The 23,529-nt window shown below is 45.8% G+C and overlaps 1 protein-coding gene across 3 annotated transcripts in view; it reads left to right on the forward strand.

The window, feature by feature from the left end:
* KIF21B (kinesin family member 21B) overlaps positions 1–23,529 on the forward strand; it is a 1,294,294-nt gene that overhangs the window by 665,210 nt on the left and 605,555 nt on the right. For all 3 annotated transcript variants that reach the window (XM_085643177.1, XM_085643182.1, XM_085643184.1), the window contains 3 exons: positions 10,578–10,712; positions 20,088–20,255; positions 20,734–20,849. In XM_085643177.1, the coding sequence (XP_085499303.1) occupies positions 10,578–10,712; positions 20,088–20,255; positions 20,734–20,849 (419 nt within the window). The remainder of the gene's footprint in view (positions 1–10,577; positions 10,713–20,087; positions 20,256–20,733; positions 20,850–23,529) is intronic.

A 23,529-nucleotide genomic window follows, 5' to 3' on the forward strand; every position in this document is an offset into this window, starting at 1 on the left:
AAGAAAAGCTTGATGACAGAATCAGGGCCTACTTGCCTGGACTGTAAAATGGCATAAGTGAACCATATAAAGCCGGTGGCCTTTCGTACTTAGGAATGGAATATCCGGCCCATTCATGGCGGATCTGAAAGAGGACATGTTAACGGTGGACGCACATGTATTTGCGTCTTCATAACTGGAACTGGAGGGAACATACATGTACTTGTGATTTATACATGGAACCGTTGGGGTCCAAGATAGGGGACATAACTGATCAGAAAAATCCATATTTCCACACCCCGACAGCCACCCCCCCAAAGTAACTTGTATTTATGCCCGAAATGAGCTGCCGTCTGGCGTGTCTGATCTGCGGAGAGCGGGGGGGGGGGCGACGCCGAGGCCCTGCGCTAAGCTCCCGCCGGGGCCTCGATTGTCGTCCCAGTGGGCCGGGTGTTCAGGCGCCGCACACCTGCCTCACACTCACCGCCTCTCTTCTGTCCGGGGCTCGCACCTCAGGAGTCAATCCGCGTTCCGCAGCTCCGATCGCCACTCAGGATTGTCAGGAAGCCTTCGATCGGCTCTGGGGCTCGCCCTCCCGGTTATGATGCCGTCGCCATCTTGCGCTCCCTGTCCGTCTCAGTCGCGACTGTCTCTCCGCCGTTTGGGCACCCCGGGACTCCGCTGTTACTTAGTCCGGGTTTCCTAGGCGCAGGCACCTCTATCCCCCAGTGATCCTGGGTCAGCACACGATTCGTTGCAGGATAGATGTCGGATATGTGGAGAGGGCTGAGGAGCCTCGCTAGAGTGCCGCCATTCGACTCGGCTGTTAGCCACGCCCCCCTGCTTACCAGTATTGAAGACAAGTGACACCTACACCTTGCAGTCCTCTGTCTTATGTAACATTTCCGATATACTGATTTTCAAATGTATGATTGTCTCTCTTTAGTGTTTGTGTGATGCAAAGTGCTCTGATACCCTACACTGGTATGAGTGGCGCTTTATATGCATCTGAGAGAGAGTGCTATATATGCATCTGAGAGAGAGTGGTTATGGGGATTTGGGCACAGTTAAAGGGTGGTGGGGAGGGAATCCTTGGTGGAGGTGGTTATTTGGGGGCGCCAACAAACATTGTCACACCGGGCGCCACCAGCTCTAAAACAGGCCCTGCTGCTGTGTGCTGCCCTTCTGTCTGTGTGCTGACCTGCATCTTGAACCCAGGACCACTAGAGTGACTCCAAAGGCTAGTTGGTTTGCCTCCTAATCAGAGCTTCAGGGACACAAAAGGCTCCAACCACCTTGAACAGAGCACATGTGAATACTGCCACTCATGTGGAACCCCAGTCCTGAACCTTTGGAAGAGGTCCTAAAGGTGCTCTACCAATCCAGCTATGGTCCTTTGGGCAGAACCTACGCAGCGCAACACAACTCCTCTTTGGAACATCCACTGCGTGACGCATCCCCAATGCAGGAATTTACATCACAGCCTGCAGTCTCCTTGGAAAAACCACTGCTGACGCATCCTCGATGTAGGCCTTTGCATCGCAAGTACCATGTCGACGGCATCTTGGATGACAATGCGCGATTCCGCGTCGCAGCCCCCTCAATCGCCGGTGAACAACACATTGCAAGCCCATCGTTTGCACCGTCGCTAACGACAATGCAAGACGTCTCATCGCAGGCTTGTAGCCCCGCGTACCTGCTGCTGTGCGACGCATCCTCGACACAGGATCTCACACGCTCCACAAACCAGGATTTAAGGTAATTTGTTCAACACTGTTAACCTAGTCCCTGTATCCAGCCTGCGCTCCATCGCAGTCTACCTGAACTTGTGACTTTTTCAAGGTCCAGCGCAACAGAGGTGTGGCTCACTGGTTAGAGGCGGCAGACCCGTAAGCAGAGGACGGCCCGGGACCAGGGTTCGATTCCCGACGCGGCAGGGTCGTGGACCAGGGTCAGCGGGCTCGATAATTCTCGCCTCGGTGCCTACTCCAGTCAGAGACCACACTCGGCAACTCTGGGCATTAGCTTGCCTCATCTTCACAACGGCCCCCCAGACCGCCGGGGATGCTTGGTCGCACCTTAGAGTTACCCATTAGGGACCATCTCTCAGGGTGAGCCAGGACGGGTTCCCCAGCGGTCGAAGCGCGGAGATACTCCTCCGGGAGTCGATTCTAGCGCTATATAAACCCACAATTAAATTAAATTAAACAGATAACCACAGTTGGTGCTTTGTGCTTCTAGGCACTGTTTTTACAAAAAACTTTGAATTTGCATATCTCTGGTTCTACTAATTGGATTGTTGTCATTTTGGTCTCAAATAATGTATTACATTGTATCCTAGTGTTCTAAATAGATGTCGGATTTTTCTTGTGTTGCATGTCCACCTTATTACTGTGTGAAGTGCTGCATACATACTGTACACAGTGCCTCTAATTTCTGACTGCTTTTAGCCAAGCTACCAGAGGGTTAAGCACAGGTTCATTTGGGGTTTGCTTGTGACTTCACCCAGACGGCAATTGTGGCTGCTGCTTGAATAGGGTTTCACTCTTTCAACCTATAACCCAATTTCCAACACAAGCTCTCTGTACAGAAAGTAGACCTTCTCTTCTGTGCTCTTGCATAGAGCTGCCTCTCACCATCAGCTTACCTACTCACTGCAATGGTATGGTGCCACAGCCTTATTCTGTAGCCCTTTCCTTATTTGTACAAGGGTACTGGCCCCTGAAAGTATCACCAATGGGTGTTTCCAAGGTTGCAGAAAAGTTGCAAGATCTCTCCATATTACATTCAAGATGGATGCCAGGATGCATTCGAGAATTGTGACTATTCAGCTCTTAAAATTGCAAATTATGTAAATAAATACATCTTCGAATGTGATTATTTTAGCACTGCCCTCCATTCCGTATGATGTTTCTTCAATAGCTTTAGTTAATAATGTTTCTATGAACCGTAGCCGATCCATTCACATCTCTAGATGTCCACAAGACTAATGCTCTGTGATGTCACATATCTAATGTGCCTTTTTACATATCTCTCTTCCCAAAACGGCCCTATATTGAGTTGTGGCAGCCATAGCATTGGGTGCTACCACTGGATAATTATCCAGACGACAGGTAGTTGTTCAAAGTGGAAAACGAGGTTCGCCCTCACGGGACACAACCGTCTAGGGAGAGTGTCTGCTCAGTGTTTGAACAGAGGTTTCTTAACATCTGTCCTCTCGTTTAAATTCACACGTATTGACCTATGCTTTCCTTACCCCTAGGCAACTTGGATTCCTCAGATACAATCACCCCAGAATGTTCTCTTCTTTCAAGGTTCACTTGGATATTGCACTATTATAACTCACCTGGGACGCCTGGCTGACCTGTTGGTGTGTGTGGAGAACTGCTGCCCTGACTGCTGCTTTTCCTTGCAGCGCCTCGCGGAACCCGCTTCGCGGGTCCCGCTTCGAGGGGTGTGCTGTCCTGGACCTTTGGACCCCTGGAGTTGTTTCCTTGCCAAAACGGAGCCTGCAGTGGGTGTGAGTGCGCGTGGGCAGGGCTGCGAGCTGCGGGACCGGGACTAACTCTCCCAGGAGTCCCCGCCAGCCCTAATTACAATCATCTGGGCCGCTCTCCCTGCCTGCCCCGCCCCCACTAATGAGAGTCTCTATTTTTTCAATCTGTTATTCCCGCTGCGCGGGAGCGCACGCGGGAGCGTCCCGGGAGAAGCCCGGGACAAGGGCGGGACCGTCTGTGGCCGTCAGAGGCCGGAGTAGGCCGGGCTGGGCCTACTCTCTTGGGTCATCCATTCGACCCCTGGTCCTATTTACTGTCACAGCCCCTTGCCGATTATAATCCATCACTCACATTATGCCGTCTCCGGCAAGGGAGAGTACCCCATTGAAGCCGGGAGGAGTTAAAAATAGGACCCTAGAGAATTATTTCTCCCGGGCGGCGGGGGAGGGGGACAAAGAGTGCAACCTGTCCCGGTTAAGGGCAGAACGGAGACGCTCAATAGATAACTTGAAAAACATCCCCCTTGGAGAACAACCCACTACGCCCAGGGAGGAGTTGTCCCTAATAGATGAGGTCCCACTCCTGCTGAGGGATTGTATAAACACTCCACCAGTTGCAGCCATGAGTATAGTCCCAGCTACCAGTCCAAGCCCTACAAGGGTGACCATTGATTTAGTCTCCCAACCCTCCCCAGCCTCTAAGGCTAGGAAAGCTAAACCCAAGCCAGTCACCACACAAGGAGCACCGGGGCCCCCTCCTAATAAACGTAGGAGGAAATCGAAGAGAGCCCAGGTAAGGAGTAAACCCAAGATCTCTCACTCGGACTTTAGGAAATCTTCAAAACCCCCCGCATTAGCAGCGAAATTACCGGCTGAATCACACCCCAAATCTATTGCCCGGGAGGATTTAGCTCCCGCCCTGATAAAAGACATAGGAACTAGTACCGCTAATGTCCCCCTCTCTGTTGTCCCGCTTGGAAATCTGGAATTCTTGCTAAGGTCTCTATTACTACCGATTAGCGAGAGTATAAAAAAGATTGAGATCAGACTAACTATTCTGGAGGCCACACTAGGTAGTCTGAAAATCCCGGCTGGTCATCAGGGAAGGCATCTAGAATCTACCCCCGCCACAATAGCCCCTCAACAGCCTGTAAATAGTGCAGCAAACTTAGTCCCTCCACAAGCCGCAAATGCGGCGGCCCCGCTAAAACCCCTAAGGCCCAAGCCTGCACCAACTAAGCCCCTTAACTCTAACAGGCCTACTCCTCCTTCAGGCCCTGTTCATCCAGCACAGCCGGTAAATAGTACCACACCGACTCCCCTAATGAAGCTTCCCTTGAGACCACGCAGACCTAACCTACCCCCAGAGACTAATGATTTCACTGTAGTCATGGCGGGTGTCCCCCCCCACTCGAAGAAGGTGAAACTGAGGATTTTTGTGCCCTGAAAAGTAGGGTTATTAAGTGGTTAAACATAAACAGACCCCTCCCGACACACCTTAATAACAAAATCATAATGGTAAGAAGGGTGCCATGGGTGGGGAGAACATACAAATCTATTATAGGGGACTGCATATTGGTGAGTTTTAGAGACACAGGAACCGTGTCCTACATATGCCAAGGGAAGAATAGATCCAGAGAATCCACTATCCAAACCCTTCGTGTATCTTTATTTTTCCCCATTATTCCAGTCCCATTGCAGCCGCCCCAAATTCATGACAACTGGGAGAGGGTTGGCAGGAGGGGGAGACACTGGGCATTCAACCCTAGGCCACTATTTGGCCGACCAGAACCACCCTTGTACACCTATAACCGGTTTAATTGCCTGAACGGTCTAGAGGGGGTGGATTGACAAACAGATAATGCCCTCCAGGGTTACATGGATAAGGGCGTTTTGGTAGAGGTGGTGGAGGAACAAAACTCTCAGGCTCAGCAAACTCTACCGAGTGGTGTGGGGAATTCCATGTTTGCTGAACCTAACGCTACAGCCATAGAATGTATAGGAGGGGGACATGGGCTGGTTACGCAAGGGTCAATACAGGAGATACCATCAATGCCCCAGGGGGGTTCAAGACGGAGGGGAGAGGGAGTGAGATTCATCTCCTGGAATGTAGCAGGCATAGCGGGCAAATTTAATAACAAGGAATGGGTTGATTTTATTAGAAAATTTCAAGTCATATGTGTACAGGAGACATGAGCCTTGGTGAATAATTACCATCTACAGGGGTACAAGTGTTTTTTTGTCCCCGCCCGAAAATCCAGATCAGGGAGAGCAATGGGTGGTTTGTGCATCTACGTAGATTTAGACCTCCCAGGCTCCTGGTCCTCCCCAGATTGGAACTCACACGGGATTCAGGTAGTTCGGTTCCTTGGAAAGGGGTTAAGATTTTCTGTTTTTAACATCTATAACACTGAGATAGTAAACAACCATATCCCGCTACTAGCTGAACTAGACCATAGGCTAGGACAAGAAACAACATTCCAAAATAAGGGGCCGCCACACGGGCTGCTTTTAGTGGGAGACTTTAATTGCCACCTCTGTCCGGCACTGGTTAAGGTAAACACAGACTGGTCACAATGCCCAATGGAGAAGGGGCCGCATTTTTCTCATACGCCTACTGGGTTGGCTCTTAGGTTGCTTCGGCTTAAGTACGATTTAGAGCATACCATTAATATGATAGACCCACAGTCGGATGGTACACTTCTACCAACTTTCAAGGGCAGGGGTTGCTCATCTATTATAGATTATATTCTGGCCTCGAGATCCCTGATAAACAAAATAATCTGTGTAGGGATAGATTGGAGCAGTTTCAGTGACCACAATCCCCTTGTTTTGATGCTCTCGTATAGGGTGGGTGCTGGAACTAGAGTCCACCGCTCAATTGAGGAGAGGGTCACAGATCAAGGTAGGAGACTGAAATGGTCCAAAATAGATGGGGTAAAGTTTTATAAAATTTTGGGTGACAAGGGCCTACTGGCCATTAACGACTGTCTAGACCTAGAAGTCCAGGGACCAAGGGTACTGGAAGCATTTGACCAGATCGCTAACCTGGTCGATGGCCTACTTAGGACCAGTGCGCCCACACGTAATCTGGTAAATCCCCGGTGGTTTGATAAAGACTGTTCTAAGGCATTGAGGGAGTTGAAATGCTCCCTTAAGCTAAAACCAAGGGACCCTCAAAAAATCAAGGTATGCAGAGAAAAATATAAAAAAGAGACCAAAAGGAGGAAACTTGCCCTGCAGGCAGAAGCTTGGGCAGACTTAAGAGAGGCAGGCGAAAGAAGGGATCTAGCGGGATTTTGGAGAATCATTAATAAACCGACCTTTCAAGAAAATGATGCCCCAGAGATAAGGGTTAACATCCTCCCGGAGCAGTGGGTCACACACTTTAGGGGTCTATATAACCATGAGTCCGGTATCCATGAAGAGTCACCCGTAACCACAAGTCAGGTTCCCTCGGTAGTATTCACTCTTAAGGAGATTACTGCAGGGATGGAGGGGTCTGACTAAAAATAAAGCCCCGGGGCCGGATGGAATTCCCCCTGACCTGTTTCTTAGTAATATAGAACTATGGGCCCCGCTGATGACCAGGGTCATAAATACTGCGACCACTTGTGGCCTGCCGCCATCCTGGTCTAAAGCGATCATCGTGCCAATCTTCAAAAAGGGCAATAGGGATGACCCCAAGTGCTACCGGCCCATTTCCCTGATTGACGTATCGGCTAAACTTTTGGGTAGGGCAATCCTCAACAGACTGTCTGAGTGGACCGAAGAGAATAACACCTTCTCGGACACTCAATACGGGTTTAGGACAGGGAGGTCCACCAGTGATCAATGCCTGAACCTTTACATGCTGACTGCCAAATATACTCTGGCCAGTGATGAACCCATTTATATGGGATTCATGGATCTGGCAGCAGCATTCGATCACGTCAATAGAGGAAAGCTGTGGGATATGATGTCAAGCATGGGGGTGAGAGTGGTTTAATTACCATATTAAGGGAATTACACAGCGACACCACGGCCAAGGTTCGATTTAATAGGGAGGGTAGATTGTCTGACTCTTTTCCCTGTAAGAGTGGAGTCAGACAAGGTTGCATTCTTGCCCCTTTTTTGTTCTCCCTTTATATCAATAACCTGGAGCAGTTCCTTTTGGGGTTAAAGGCAGATTCCCCAAGGGTCGGGGCGCGGCATATTCCTGTTCTGCTTTACGCAGATGATGCGGTTCTGCTTGCACGCACACCCCGAAGCTTACAAATCCTGATAGACTGGTTTGTTAGGTTCATGAGTACACTGGATCTATCTGTCAACCTGGGCAAATCATATGTACTCCTGGCCGGCAAAAAACCTTCTTCTAAATTTACTTATACAATAGGCACCCATACTTTAGAGGAGGTCAAAACGTTCTCTTATCTTGGAGTAACCTTTGATGGCGTTTTGCAGTTTAACTCTCTAGTGGCGGAACGTTGTAGCAAAATGATTGCCTCTAATGGGGCTATAGCTGGATATGGAAGGAGGCTAGGTAGATGGAGCCCGGAACAGGTGATGAACTTGTATGGCTCCGTATCATGCTCCAAAGTAATCTATGGGGCAGAAGTATGGGGCTTTGTGAACACCACTAGAATCCAACAGGAAGAAAACAAATATCTGAAATCTATCCTGAGGGCACCACCAAGTACCGCTGGAATCATAGCTCATAGGGAGCTAGGGAGACCATACTTGGATGACCTGTTAAAACTTAGGCCAATTATGGCCTGGCTAAAAATATGGGTTAATCCAGATGCGCATCTAAGCAGAGAAATTTTATTGGACTGCTTAGATAGGACCCATTGTATGCGCATCCCCTGGCTTAAATATGTAAGAAACACCCTTGAAGATTTAGGCTTTGGAAACCTCTTCACGAACCCCACAACAATTTCAGCCCAGCACAAGAAACCAGTAGGGGAAATTTTCCTAGAGCGGAAAACCCAATGTAGAGCTGAGGCTGAAGGTGTTAAAAAGACGGTGAGGGCTCATAATTTGGTAAAGAGTGTGGAGGGTATGGAGCCTTATCTGTATCTTGTGCATAATGCACAGGATAGATTTCTTATGTGCCGTTTTAGACTGAATTTACTTCCTTTTATGTTGGCCTCACCAGCAGGTTTCACCACGTCAATTGAGCAGAAGGGACCCTGCGGCTGCGACAACAGGTCTCCGCAGGATTCCCTCCATTTTGTTTTGCTCTGTCCCTATTTCTCTATGCCCAGGCGCAGATTTCTTGTAATTACTTTTAAAAAAGCCCAACAGGAACGTGCCAGGGACGCATTAGTCTTTTTGCAAAAAGCCTCTGATCCACTAACATTGTGCTGTATTATGAATTTTATTAAGGTTGCGGTCCGATTAAAGATGACTAGGGGAGAGGAATGAAAGACTTTGGATTTTCTATTTTTATGACCCTGTATGTCGGTATCTCTATTTGCACTAACTCTGTACAAGGATCTCGATTAATGTTTAATGACTTTTTACCCATGTATATATGTGCTTTTATGGTGTTTTTTAATCACCGAATAAAGATTCTTAAAAAAAAACTCACCTTGTCTTTGTGTTTTTTATGAGTCATCAGAGCATTTAAATGCCACTGCTGTCAGAATTAACTTAATGTTAACTATCAGGCGGATCTGTGGTGGAATTTTGAGCCCAATACAAATTACATGCAAAACAAGGTACGAGGTCAAGGTCACGTGTTTATGTCGTACTTACGTAGGGGGGACAATGCCATAGTTCCGTTCATGGTCTCATACCGGAAGGTCAGATGTTCAGAAATATCCCAAAGTGAGGCCTGTAGATGGGTACAGGATAGAGGAGGCTAGGACGAAAAATGCTTTTCTTCTTGGGTTCGAATGCGTTTAGCATGGAGCCATTAAAGAAAGTAGCAGGCCTAGTGCAGTTTTCGCCAGGGGTCAGGGGTGGGGCATTTGTGGGAGGGGGGAGGGGTCGTGGCATACCTTTTGAGTGAAGCATGAATTGCCGGTGGTTCTGTCCATGAAATGCCTGGTGCACCAGTTATAATGCTTTGAAGCGGATTCTTTTCTCAATTTGGAGGTAGTGCGGTTTTTACAATTTTTGCTCATGTGGTCGGATTTCCATAAACCGCTAACTAGTCACGCTGCCATATTCGGCACAAGTCGGAGTCTTGTTAGAAGATAAGCCGAAATGATATATAACAGGCATTGGCATAATCTAGCCTTGATGCAATACATTCTGCTATCACGTTGACCAATATTTTCTGGGAATGACTTTCACCCCTCCCCTGTTTTCTTTTCAGTTGTTTTCCTGTCTGCTCTTTCGTATTCTGCCTACTTGGAGCCGCCATTTCTCACTCTCTATTCCGCCTGTCTCTTCATCCATCCCTATCCTATTCCCCTTATGAGGTAATTCCCGCCCCAGCGTGCGGTACTCTTACTTTTCTTTCAATGTGCTTTCTTTGCTAAATATCTTCCCCTAGCCACGGTCCTACAACAAGTCACCTTCTGAGCAGATGGAAAGCAAGGCACAAAAGAGGTTGTTACGGGAAGTGAGCAGATGGAAAGCAGGGCACGGTTATTTTTTTCTCATTCTGTTCAGTCTTCTCCTTTCCTTATAGTATCCTATTCTGTTTTTACTATGCTTCACAATCCTAAAAGAAGCACAACTTGATGTCCGTGCTGATTCTCAGAACTTTCGTCCCTCTCCCCTTGTGCTATATTCGTGCCCCACATTCTCCTTTCTGGAACCCTGCCATGTTTTCCCTGCCACTCCCAGCTGCTTCTGCTTCAGATCATCACCAGTACTGTGTATGGTAAATGTAGAGCACCTGATGGTTTGGACCAATCTAATTTGAACACGTATGCAATTTTCGTGCAATTGTGCTTGCATGTTTGATCTAGAGAGAGCCTTATCTCTGAGAGCATGATTTCTGGCATTGTGAGGAGGAGGGAGAGTTACCGACACTATCAGAAATGTCTGTGCGCCCTATTGTAGTGTTTGCATCAGGGTAACGTGTTGTTGAGGTTTTCTTACTGTGTATTCTTAGACATTTCCAGCTCTTTGCCTGAAGTGTTATCTCTCTGTTTTTTATCTTCAGCTGTTCGAGTGTCTCAAGCAGGGAGCTCTGTCTCGTACTACTGCCAGCACCCAGATGAATGTCCAGAGCTCCCGCTCACATGCCATCTTTACCATACACTTGTGCCAAATGAGGCTGTGCCCACCTTCACCCCTGGTGAGTTCAACTTCTGCTTTCTGAGACGTGATTGACCACAGTGGAAAATGTAGACACTTTCATTAATTCTGCTGATGAACAGTTTCTCGTGACTGGTTACATTCTCAACACACATTTACTGACGTGGGCTCTTTAAATACAAGCGGGAGCCATCAAGAAAACACAACTGGTTGAACAATTGGAAATACTGGTGGACTACCTGATACTGATCTTGACTGATATAATGACAACAAACCAGGCTTGTCATGTTGGTTGATATCATCAAAATCGTTTCGTGGCCACTGTATTCCTGTCTTTTTGTTGATGTAGTTTTCATTCTCTTGGGTAATGTTGCATAGCAGGTCCTTGGCTTGATTTTGAGTGAATACTTTTGATTGTTAGTGTATACATGCTATTGATTAATGCTATGCATCTCTTTACAACTCTGATTGACATTTTTGCCTGGAGTTTTGAGAACGCTTTGGGAAGGTGTCAAGTAGACTGCTTTGATTAACGCTGTGTCGACGCATTTAGTTGCCATTTTATGAATATTTTTTTTAGGTTTTGTAAAAGGCTTGGGTTGATGTTATGAGAGCACATGGTTGACAGTGTGGAAATGTTGTTTTTAGCAGATCTGTGTAAAAGGGTTTGCTGTGGATCATATAAATAGTTTAGGGGAATGCCGGGTAAGTCAATTTACCATTAGACCATGCAAAGGCTTGTCATTGACTGACTGACATATAACGCAAACTTGATTGAAATTGTTTAAATGTTCCTGGTTGAAAAAATACTTTTTTTAATGTTGCACAATGACTCATAGTTAATGTTTTCTCCAACGCAGAATGTGCATGCTGCACAGACACGTGTGAAAGATTCTGGCCAAATGCTCATGAAACGACCAGAAACAATCTTGTAATATATGCCACACAAACACCCTTGTTTGAAATTGCACTCGTGCTCTCGGGTAATGTTGCACATGTTCTTACAAGGCTGACTGTGCCTAGCTTCTTTGTTCAACTGTTAGATGTCATTGTTGCATCAATGAACTTGTATATGTAGCTGAAAGGCATGTTAGGTGGGGCTTGGTAAATATTTTTGGTAAACATCATAAAAAGACTTTAATTGAAAGCTATGCACAGTATTGTTGCTGGCATCATGCAACTCCTCTGCTTAATACAGTCGGCTTATCATATTCCGTGTTTATCATTTGGCATTGTCTAAATTCTTTGTTTTATATCACAGAAATTATCTTGGTTTATAATTGCACTTACATTGTTGGATCATGTTATCCTGGTTGACAAGTACATGCTCTTGTCTGACACAAAAGTTCTTGGATGAGGAAACGCATTTGTGCCTTATTAAAGTCCTGCAAATACTGTTGGTTGATGCCACATGATCTCTTAATGGTAGAGCTGCATAAATGCTCTCCCTGACATTATATGCATACTTTGGTTGGCTGTGTGCACATGCTTTATGTGCGCACATGCTTTATTTAAAACTGTGTAAACGATACTTGTTCCAAAGATGCAATTAGTCACATTTATATTCTAATATTTACACACACTGCTATGTTGATCTAAATAACTTTGGAGGTCTTGGCCTCTTCATAAGGCTAGAAATATTTCCATCGGGCAATAATCATGACCAAGACTCAAAGTGGGGTAAAAGGCCGCTTTATTGGACAGGTAGGCAAAGAAACAGGTCCTAATCAAACATAATCCGAACTAACACCCCCCGCCCCTAAGCAATATCCCCGTACAACTACCACCCCACCTTGCTCGGCCTAATCCTCCTCCCAGAAACCCCTAACTCCATCTCCTGCCTAACTCTTGCCTCCAATTTCTCTCCCTTGCTTTCCTCTGTCCGAAGCTATCCCTAACGCCCCCAAACTTACCTGCCTGTCTTGATCTCCTCCACTCTGCCACCTGTCCAAGCGACAACCTCCCAGACAAAGCGTTACTCATGGCGCTTTTTTTTTTTTTTTTTTTTTTTTTTTCCTTCTTTTCCCCTTCTCCTTCTTTTTCCTTTTTCCTTTCTCCCCTTTCTCTCTCCCTTTCCCCTTTCTCTTTGGGTGGGGAGGGTGGGACAAAATTCGTCGACCTTCCTGTCATACACTCCAGGCGCCTACACAGAATGCTCTGGAATGTTAGACTCGCGCTACCGAAGCGCCGACCAATCAGCGTTGCCTACCTGCCTCGGCCATACCATGTGCCCGAAGCTGCCCGGGGGTGCACACTCTGCGAGTGGCGCCCCCAGGAGCCCTCATCGGGCAATAATCATGACCAAGACTCAAAGTGGGGTAAAAGGCCGCTTTATTGGACAGGTAGGCAAAGAAACAGGTCCTAATCAAACATAATCCGAACTAACACCCCCCGCCCCTAAGCAATATCCCCGTACAACTACCACCCCACCTTGCTCGGCCTAATCCTCCTCCCAGAAACCCCTAACTCCATCTCCTGCCTAACTCTTGCCTCCAATTTCTCTCCCTTGCTTTCCTCTGTCCGAAGCTATCCCTAACGCCCCCAAACTTTCCTGCCTGTCTTGATCTCCTCCACTCTGCCACCAGGAAAAACCCTTCCACAGGTGTTTTTCCTGTCCCCCCTCCCGCTCAAAAAATCTCACTTGAACACATTTGAAATGGCAAATGTATTCAAAAACGATCCAAAATATACCTGAGCCCCCAGCCGCTACAACTGGGAAAAACATTTATTACGAGAAAATCAACCAGCACCATGTGCAAGAAACAGAAGAACATATATATATATATAATTAAATATACACATATATGTATATTCACATATATATATATATATATATATATATATATGTATATACACATACATACTGTCGCCAAACAGTGGAAAACAATAGCAAAATTTTCTTAACCAGAAAAAACTACCACCATCCACTAAGGCTGGGCGGCGTAAGCACCCAGAAAAACTGCAATAAATACAGCGAATTCATGAAATAATCCTATGGGAGGGAGGGGAAGAAAGGGAGAGGGGGGAGGGGCGGGGGGGGTGAGGTGGAAGGAGAAATGGAGACGATAATTGATTATATTGGAACTAGAAAAATTTTTCCTTCTAAAAACAGTTAAGTATTGCATAAACTGAAAAAACAGATGCTGCCGCTTCAACAGCATAACTCAACACCATGTTTTTGCGTTCAAAATCTTCAAAATCATTTCTCGTATATTCAGAATATAAATCTCATTGCCAATGAAAGATAAGTGTACCCCATCATGCCTGAAAAATTGATAGTCATCTTTGGTTATCTCACTATGCACAAGCCAATGAATATTATTAAGGATACAGAAACGCTGCATGCCGCGGTTGACTTTTTTCCTCGCTCGTTCCATGGCAGTAAATCTGTCCGCCCCTCTCCAAACCCTGCGAGGCATTAAAGCAGTCAAAACCAGCTGTGCATGAGGCCAAGTGTTCAAAAAGAGTTCCAAGTCAGTTTTCATTTCCATTAAAAGACACAAACCTGACAACTGTACCAAATCGTTTTCCCCCAGGTGCAAAATTATCACATCAGGTTTGCTGTTTGCAGATAACTCGCTCATCAAAGGTAAAAACTGCCCCCATCTCATGCCACTTTTTCCCCACCAGCAGAGCAGCACTTCCTCTGAAGAAAAACCTAAATTTTTTCCAAAGTGCCGTTTTTCGGCTTGTTTAGCTGCCCATTTGATGAAGGAATGACCGACCATCCAGACTCTTGGCTGACGTTTTTCCAAGATGGCAGCCCAACCTAAAATGAAAAAACAATTAATATTCCGCGACATTAACTGTCCTGATCTAACTGTCTAATGTAGCGAAGGCAGCAATCGGATGACCAGCGTCCCAATTTTTTGACATCATTAATAGCAAAACCCCAGCGAACTGCTTCCGATGCTGCCCCAATACGGAAAGAATGGGTACCAAAACTGGTTGGATCTTTGCCCAATCTTGACAAAGCCTTTCGTAAAACAGACAACAATTGAAAAGCAGTTAGCTGTGACCCATTCCGATGCCTAAATACAAACTTTGAACTTGCCCCGCCTACTGACAAAAAATCTAGCCAAGCTTGCACAGGACATAACAAGCCACCCACCTCCTGTAGTATTATTTTAGCACCCCTGCCCATTTGGTCTGTTTTAGAGTGTTGAAGAAAAATCTCTGTCGGATTGCCGCAAGGATATGTTTTCTTTTGGTATGTCGCTGCTCGCTACACTCCCTAACAACTCCGAAACTCTAAAAGCCCCAAAAAAGAGCCAGACCATGCACAATTTGAATAGCCGGAATTCAAAAACAGAAAAACAAACTTCTTGTAATATAGTGACTATTCTATGCAACAATTGCAGGGATATAGGATCTCTCCTGTATGCACCTCTCTTTTTTGTCTTAGCCCATCCCTGAAGAATTCTTCTTCCCATCTCGCCTGCTGACGGTTCGTAGCCCCAGAAAAAATTTCCGTAAAATGAAATACCGGCTAGCTTACCGGCTATAGTGGTGGAAGAAATGCCTTTACTGATATTGAGCGTAATGAAATGCACCACATCCTTTCGTCGCTGTTCTAACCCCAACCCATCAAAACTCCTACATGCAGCACCTGAGTCAAGAAACTCCAGCCAAGCTCTCCTGTAAGCCAGCTTTGTACTCTTTGCTAAAGAGAGCTCGATGAGATGGTACACATTCACACCACCAGATTCCATATCTCGTCGGGTATTGGAGTCTTCCGCCTGTCTGCTCCTGGCGCCAAGCCACGGAATCTCTCCCACTGAAATCGAGATAGGGCATCCGCGATGTTATTTGAGATACCGGAAATGTGCCTTACTTTGAAAATAATGTTATGTTTAAGACAGCCTAACATAAACATCTGCAACAATTTCAACAAAGGCTTATCTTTAGGTTTCTGACTGTTGATCAAATCGAGCACTGTTTTATAGTCAACGTTGAATAAGACTGTCCTGTTGGCCAATTTCTTTCCCCAAACAGTTAGAGCCACTATTAAAGGAAAAAATTCCAGGAAGGCTATGCTCTTCTTTTGGGCGACCCAACTAGCCGGCCATCGTTCGGCACACCATTTTCCCTCCCAGAAAAGGCCAAAACCATTGGCTCCAGAAGCATCGGAAAAAAGTTGCATTTCCCAGTTAAAATCTTCTTCTAGTGACCAGATTGTTATGCCATTGAACTCTGCCAGAAAAATCGACCAAACCTCAAAATCTGCTCGCATCTGAGCCGTTACTCTAACCCTGTGGTGAGGGAGCTTCAGGCCTGACATGGAGAAACCCAAACGCCTGCAAAAGGATCTGCCTGCACGAATAACCTTGCATGCAAAATTTAGGTGGCCTAATAAGCTTTGGGCTTCCCACAACGTTAGTTTCGCTGCTGAGCATGCGTGGTCCAAAAGTTTAGCTATTTCTTGAATCTTTTTCCGAGGTAATCTGGCCTGCATTTCAGAGGTATCAATTTCAATGCCCAAATATGTAAGGCAACAAGCGGGGCCCTCTGTTTTATCCTCAGCTAAGGGTACCCCCAACTCATGAGCCAGCCTTTCAAACTCGTGTATAGCTTTTTTGCATTGCTGAGAATTGGCTGAGCCTATGAACAAAAAATCATCTAGGTAATGTGTTACCCCGGTGTGTCCTGTGATAAAAGAAAAGCACCACTGCAGAAAGGAGCTAAAAGCTTCAAATAATCTGCATGATATGGCGCAACCCATAGGAAGGGATTTGTCAACAAAGAAACTTCCCTCAAAAAAGATTCCCAGCAAAGAAAAATCAGAGGGGTGAACTGGCAGGAGTCTAAAGGCTGATTTGATGTCGCATTTTGCTAACTGCGAATGCTCCCCTGACCTCCTGATCATCTGAAAAGCTGAGTCTATAGTTGAGAATTGCACCATAGCATCGTCCCTGGATATAAAATCATTTATGGAGCCACCTGAAGGCCACGAAAGATGCTGAATCATTCTGAACTCTCCAGCAGTCTTTTTTGGAACAACGCCCAGAGGTGACACAATGAGATCATCCAGGGGCCATGAATCAAAAGGCCCTGCCATCCTTCCCTCCCGGACTTCCGTCATCAATTTTTCTCTTACCACCTGAGGGAAAGCATTGGCGGATTTTAAATTCAGGGCAAATCGGCGACAGCGTGGGCCTTGATAACCTAACTTGAAGCCCTCCTTAAAGCCCCATGCTAACAGCGCTGCCTCCTGAGAGTTGGGGTAAAAACGTAACCAATTACATAGGTTGTCCACCTTGATTGGTGTAGAAGCCCTTGTTTCCAGACTGGAACGAGAAACCTCTGCCCCTATTTGAAAAACTGTTTCCCCAGTTCGCCTGCTCTCCAAAACACTGCAAAACTGCGTGCCTGCCTCCGCACTTTGAGCACTCGTGCTTGTACTTGCAGGGGTTCCTTGTACAGAACCCTTTGTTAAAATTCCAGCATGCCCCGGAAATGGCTGACTGCTGCTTGTTCCCATTACCCACCCCCCCCAGGGTGGGTCTATTCTGAAAGGGCCGATACGCAACGGCTAAACCACTGGCCGTGTGCATGGAAGGAGGGGGCCGCTGAGGATACATCCATTGTATCCAGAGCTCATTATCAACCTCCCCCCATGGTTTATCCGGCATTGACCCTAGTCTGGCCCTAAATTCCTCATCATAATGCAACCACGAGTATCCCCCGAATTCTGAGGCCGCCTTCCTGATTGTATCGAGGTATTTAAAAAGGGACACTGATCTATCCGGGAATTTCTCGCAGTAAACACTGGCAAATATAAGGAAGACAGAGGTCCAAGAATCTATGTTTGTGGGTACCCTGGGCCTTCTAGACAACTCCCATGCTTCTTCTTTTGAACCCTCCTTCGCCTGAATTTCCCTGTGAAGCAGTTTAAAAACGTCAACAAAATCCCCCCTCCATATCTTTTCTTTAGTGGACTTATTCAAATGTGCTCCCAGGGGCATGGAAAAACCCATATATGGTAAACGTTTGAACCTTGATGCAGATTTGTCATCTGACTCTGATTTTTGCTTATCCTCTGAACTCACCGTACCTTTGGAGTTGCTAACCGAAGGCTGCTCTTCGCCGCCACCCTGTGCATTTTTCCCCACATTGATCGCAACATTGTGCTGAAAATCAGTACCCACTCCCTTATCGACCCTTGTACGTTTTGGAGGCAAAAGCGCATGCACCTCACCTGACTGAGTTTGCCCTTGTTCCTCGGTCGTTGATCTGTTCGTTGCTCCCCTACGATGCCTTGGGATGGATCTGCACTGGGTGCCCTCGCTTAATGCGTTCTGCGAAAAATAAAATCTAGACAAATCTTTAGTAGAACCCCCCCCCTTTTGCAGTTTCCCAAACCTGTTGATGACCTTCTCGTAGATTTGCCCTTTCCAAAATTTCCCCTTCCTCCACAGAATCGTCGTCATCCATAATTTGCTCGGAAACTACCACCCCTTCCCTGCTTGTATTCCCGTCCCTACCACTGCAACCTGGCTGCGCCCCATCACCTATACCCCCATCAAACTCCCTCCAATTCACAGCCTTCTTAAAAATTGCAGCTCTTGAATGGTCCAGCGGTGTGGGAAAATTCGTTGACAAATCTCCCTCCTCCATACTTCTGGCGTTGCAGGACGTGTGAAGCCTGATATTAGCGTTTCTACTGCCCTTTCTTGTGACTGGCAGTGGTTTGCCCACGTTGGACTGCGAGCCGCTTGAACTCGCAGCAAAAGATGAACCCCTGTGACTGAGTTTCAGCAACCTATCTTTGTCCTTAATTTCTTGAGGTATCCAAACCCATTGCCCCAACCGCCCAGACTGTGGAGCGTTCGTGAATTGCGTAAAGTCACTTATACCATGCAATTCTGACTGAGAAGGGGCAGGCATGTCCTTCATAAAACACTCCTCCGGCTCCCCCCCGGTACCAAAAATTGGCCTAGGCAAAGGAGAAAGCGCAACTTGCTCCATATGGGATTTGTGCCCCCCCGGGATGGTGTCGCCTTGACTACTGGCAATAACCGGCAACAAATCCCTGTCCCGTGAGGACACTTCTGCTATTTCATCCTCCTTTCCCCTATTCACTGCAACAACATTAGTGCCACTGCCTTGCTTACAACTGTGCTCCTTTAAAACAGGCCTATTCACATTTTGGCCACTTGGTGGAGCCCTTGCGACATTCTCTTTACCCAGCGAGCCCTTCGCTCTAACTCTGGCTCTTTTTGTAACCATATCTCTCCCCACATGAGCCTGAGAGGACCTTGCCCGAGTGCGTGGGCGGCCCCTCCCCCTCCTTAAAAACATGACTGGGGCAGGAGCAGAGGCTGACCTGTGAGGCGGCTGACGAGGAGGGGGTGAGTTTTGCTTCAAAGCGCTCGAGACGCTTCCCACCACTTCAGGTGAACCCTCGCTGGAAATGCATGCGGCGACAGCGGCGGAAACGCCTTTTGAAGCCTGCCGCCCCCGCTGCTCTAACCCAACCCACGCCTCACTGAGCACACCAGGAATCAACAAATCCTCCCTGCCTGCCTCGTATAGCACCCGCAGCGCCTCCTTCACTGAAGCGGATGACTCCATTACGAAAAACGATCTTATTAATTACCCTCAAAGGCGCCTCACACGACCCACAAAATTCGTCGACCTTCCTGTCATACACTCCAGGCGCCTACACAGAATGCTCTGGAATGTTAGACTCGCGCTACCGAAGCGCCGACCAATCAGCGTTGCCTACCTGCCTCGGCCATACCATGTGCCCGAAGCTGCCCGGGGGTGCACACTCTGCGAGTGGCGCCCCCAGGAGCCCTCATTGTGTGCTTAGATATGCAAGTAAAAAAACGTATCGTTAAATCAAAGAAAAAAATGGTGTAAATGCTTTGGATGATAATGTATATATTGCTTGAAAGCTTGTGTTTCATGTAATATTTTCAGTTCTGTTTACACTCAAATAAACTGCTTTTGGTAAACATTATGTTGTTGCTTTTCTGTGATAAATGCTTTTACTTCAAGTTGTGCAATACTTTTATGAGCTCTGCCTAAACTCTTCAGGATGACTTTGGTAGAAAGGTTGTTGTGCAATTGCTCACGAGGTGTTGTGCAAATGCACTTTGGTTGATGTGCACATGATCCTGGTTAATGTTTTGCAAACACTATTGCACAAGAGAAGGTGTTGAAATTCTAATGGTTGGTATCTGGCAAATGATTTTATATAACATTAGAATCCTGTAACATGATAAAAAAAAAAACAATAAAAGAGTAACCATGCTCCTTACCAGCAAATCGTGAGCACAAAATGCAGTGAACAAAAGGGAACATCTTAGTTTCACAATGGGTCTATCAAAATTGCACATCATGATGACAGTTCTCATGCCTTCTCTGCAGAGTGTAATGCTTTACTTTTTTTTTCCATGTTGGACAACAGGTCAATGGAGAAATCAATGGCTTGCCAGAGACATCACAGCCCACAAGCGAATATGAAACACTGACAGCAAAGTTCCATTTTGTTGACCTAGCCGGATCAGAGCGACTGAAGCGTACGGGTGCGACGGGGGACAGGGCCAAGGAAGGGATTTCAATCAACTGTGGTCTGGTACACTGTCTATGCCTTTCTTTCTGTCACCTTACCAGGACATTTGTGACTTCCTAAACAGAGAAGGGATAATTTCTCCAAACATTTTTTGGGGGGTGAATGAGCAGTTCATCCCTCCAAAAAGCACTTGGGACTGACTTGAATGTACTGTTCCTAGTTTAGTTTGTGTTTCCTTGTCCTTTTCCCATCCAAAATATTGGTGTCTCTAGTGATTTAGGGTTATTGGTACAACGCTTGTTCTAGGACATTTCTTTGGTCACAGTCACAATGCTTTTTAAAGAATTTCTTCGCTGAACATCCTTCCCACTCCCAGGCTCTTTTTTTTTTAAACTTTCTCATGGAGTAATCATATTGCTAACTTTAGGGTTGTGAATCGAATTCTTCAGTGAAAGTTTGTACATACTACTGCATTTTTGCATCTTGAAACCTGTGCACATTCTCTGACATAGAGAACATTTCTCTTGTGTGTTTCTTCTAGCTTGCTTTGGGAAATGTCATCAGTGCTTTGGGGGACCAGAGTAAAAAAGGCGGACACGTACCATACAGGGACTCAAAACTGACGAGGCTCCTACAAGACTCACTAGGCGGCAACAGGTAAACATAAAAATCGAATCCAGTCTCCAATGACACACTCCGGCTCTGAGTGTCACTGAAGTGAAAGTGTGCAGCCCCAAGCTCTAAATGGGGAGTGGGGGAGGGTTAAAAAGATTTCTTTTCCCCCCAACGTCCTTAATATGATACTGATATATATGAGCTCCCATCGAGCACAGTCTTGAGCTCCAAATCTGTCATTGCATCCTAGAGCATAAGTTACTAAAAAATGTTGATCAGTTCCAAATATACAGATAGCCCTTTGACATTCATAACTTCCCACAACTCTTAAAAACTCATAGCTATCAACTAGACTCTGTTCTTTGTTCGGCTGGCATGTCCAGGTTCAAAGTTCAAAAAGTACTTTATTCGGTTTAAAAGACAAAAACCATAAAAGCAACAACATCAAATTACAATTTACACAGGGAAAGTATAAGGAAGAACAGATCTATTATATTTCATCAACCCCCATTGTTTTCCGTAATTTAAAAACATTTTTAAAAAAGCTTAACACTACAGTAACAGTTAGAACAGTGTCCATTCTCTGGAATTCTAAAAAAGCTGGGCGACATTTATTTATTTTCAATTCTTTGAGGAGTGGGATAATGAATTTCCTACGTGGTAAAATATAAAATTTACAGAACAATAAAATATGGATGTCAGATTGGGACGAGGAGTCATCACACGGACACATAGGCAAATTTTGCATCCATGAATTCATTTCTGGGAAGGACAAGAGTCTAAAAGCAATATTTAATCTAAAACGGGTCAAAAGAAATCGATCATAATTTGACATCGGCAGAGTTAAGTATGGCTGTACTTTGTTGCCAATTAACAACAAGAGATGCGAGGTTACTGTCTTTTTCTTCATTTCCTCTCACTTTCTCTTTTCCTCGAGGTATTCCATACATAGCTTATTCAGCAGTTTTCTGGATATATTGCCCATTCAGAGTGGGTCATCAAAATATTGTTGGCAACCAATTTCAACAAGGAAATGTTTAACATAATTTAGCCAATCAGATCTACCCACGTTATCCAATTTTAATACATCCTGCAATATAGCCCGGTTCATAACACTCATTTGTTGTCCATACCCTATGCCACAAAAGGATGGGTTGTCTTTGTGGTACTGTCAGGACCTCCCTCAAAAACCTACTGTCGGCTATTTGAATTGAGTCTATATTGGAATACCCCCAAAGACCCGAGCCATATAAAGCTACCGATGTACACGTGGCTTTATATATTGTTAAAATTTCTTTTATAGGTTTCTTGCCCGCCCAGCTTTTTAATAAAGTTCTTTAAGGCCATTATGGTTTTTAAGAACAAAAGGGTTCTGGCCTTTACAGCACTAGTCCACACCCCAGATTCATGGAACAAAATACCAAGATAAGGGAAAGTAGAGGTATGTTCCAATGGGACATTATTTATAAACATTCTTTTTATCTGCTTTCCAGGTCTAGTGCCACAATTCATGGAGAAGGTTTTACTACAATTAATTTTTAAGTCTAAACTTGACAAACTTCTCAAAAGATATTATCATGTTTTGTAGGGCCAAGGGGGTGCGGGCCATTAGGACTGCATCGTCCGCATACAAGAGTGCCGGGATAGACCTCTTCCCAACCCAAGGCATATCCCTGCACTCCTGCAGCAGGCGATGCTCAAGTCCATTTATGTACACCAAAAATAAAAAAGGGGCCAAAACGCAACCTTGGCGTACACCACGACCCACCCCAAATTTTCTGGTACATTGGCCCCCCCTACCATAACGGATCGATGCTGTGGCTCCTGAGTATAATTCTCTCAGAAAGCACATAATGGAATCTTCCACACCCAGCTCTCTCCGGATTGCCCATAGTTTAACATGTGACACACAGTCGAACGCTGACGTGAGATCAACAAACGTGAGATACAGACGTTCACCCTTTATCCTCGTGTACTTAGATTGCAAAATCATTACATTTAAACATTGTTCGACAGTACCAATGCCCTTTTGAAATCCATACTGTAGGTCGCTCATTATCTCATTCTCCTCAGCCCAACTTTGTAGTCTTGCCAGGATTATTCTCCCAAGGATTTTTACAGATGAGTCTAGAAGGGAGATTGGTCTATAACATACACAGCTTTGTCTATCTCCCTTCTTATATATAGGTACAATGACCGAGACGAACCAAGACGGGTTTAAGCCCCTTGCCAGTGCTGCATTAAAAAGTTGTACCAGCATGGGTCCCCAGATCTCAATGTTTGCTTTGTACAAGTCTGCTGGGATCCCATCAGGCCCTGCGGCCTTGCCACCCTTCATTGCTTTCAGACCCATCGTAACTTCCTTCAGGGTTATTACCAATTTTTCAGCCCCTGCACCTATATTGCCCCTTATAACAGAATCTATAATATGGCATTCATCTTGAGACTTATAAAGATTTGAGAAATGCTCCACCCAGTCCTCCTCCGCAATTGCAATCTATATGCGCGCTTTAGACTTGTCATAGAGGAACGGGGTGTTTACGGCCCTCCAGAATGCAGATGCATCCCTAAGCTGTGATGCTTCACATAGAACTTCTAGGGCCTCCTTTTTATAGCATTTTTTCTATTTTTTAAAACCTCATTATATTTTTTCCTACAGCCTCTTATTTCTATAAGATCTCGGGGTATCCTATGAATAGCATGTTTCAAGTCAGTCAATGCC

The sequence above is a fragment of the Triturus cristatus genome, chromosome 1_1 (genome assembly GCF_964204655.1).
Source record: "Triturus cristatus chromosome 1_1, aTriCri1.1, whole genome shotgun sequence".
Lineage (NCBI taxonomy): Eukaryota > Metazoa > Chordata > Amphibia > Caudata > Salamandridae > Triturus > Triturus cristatus.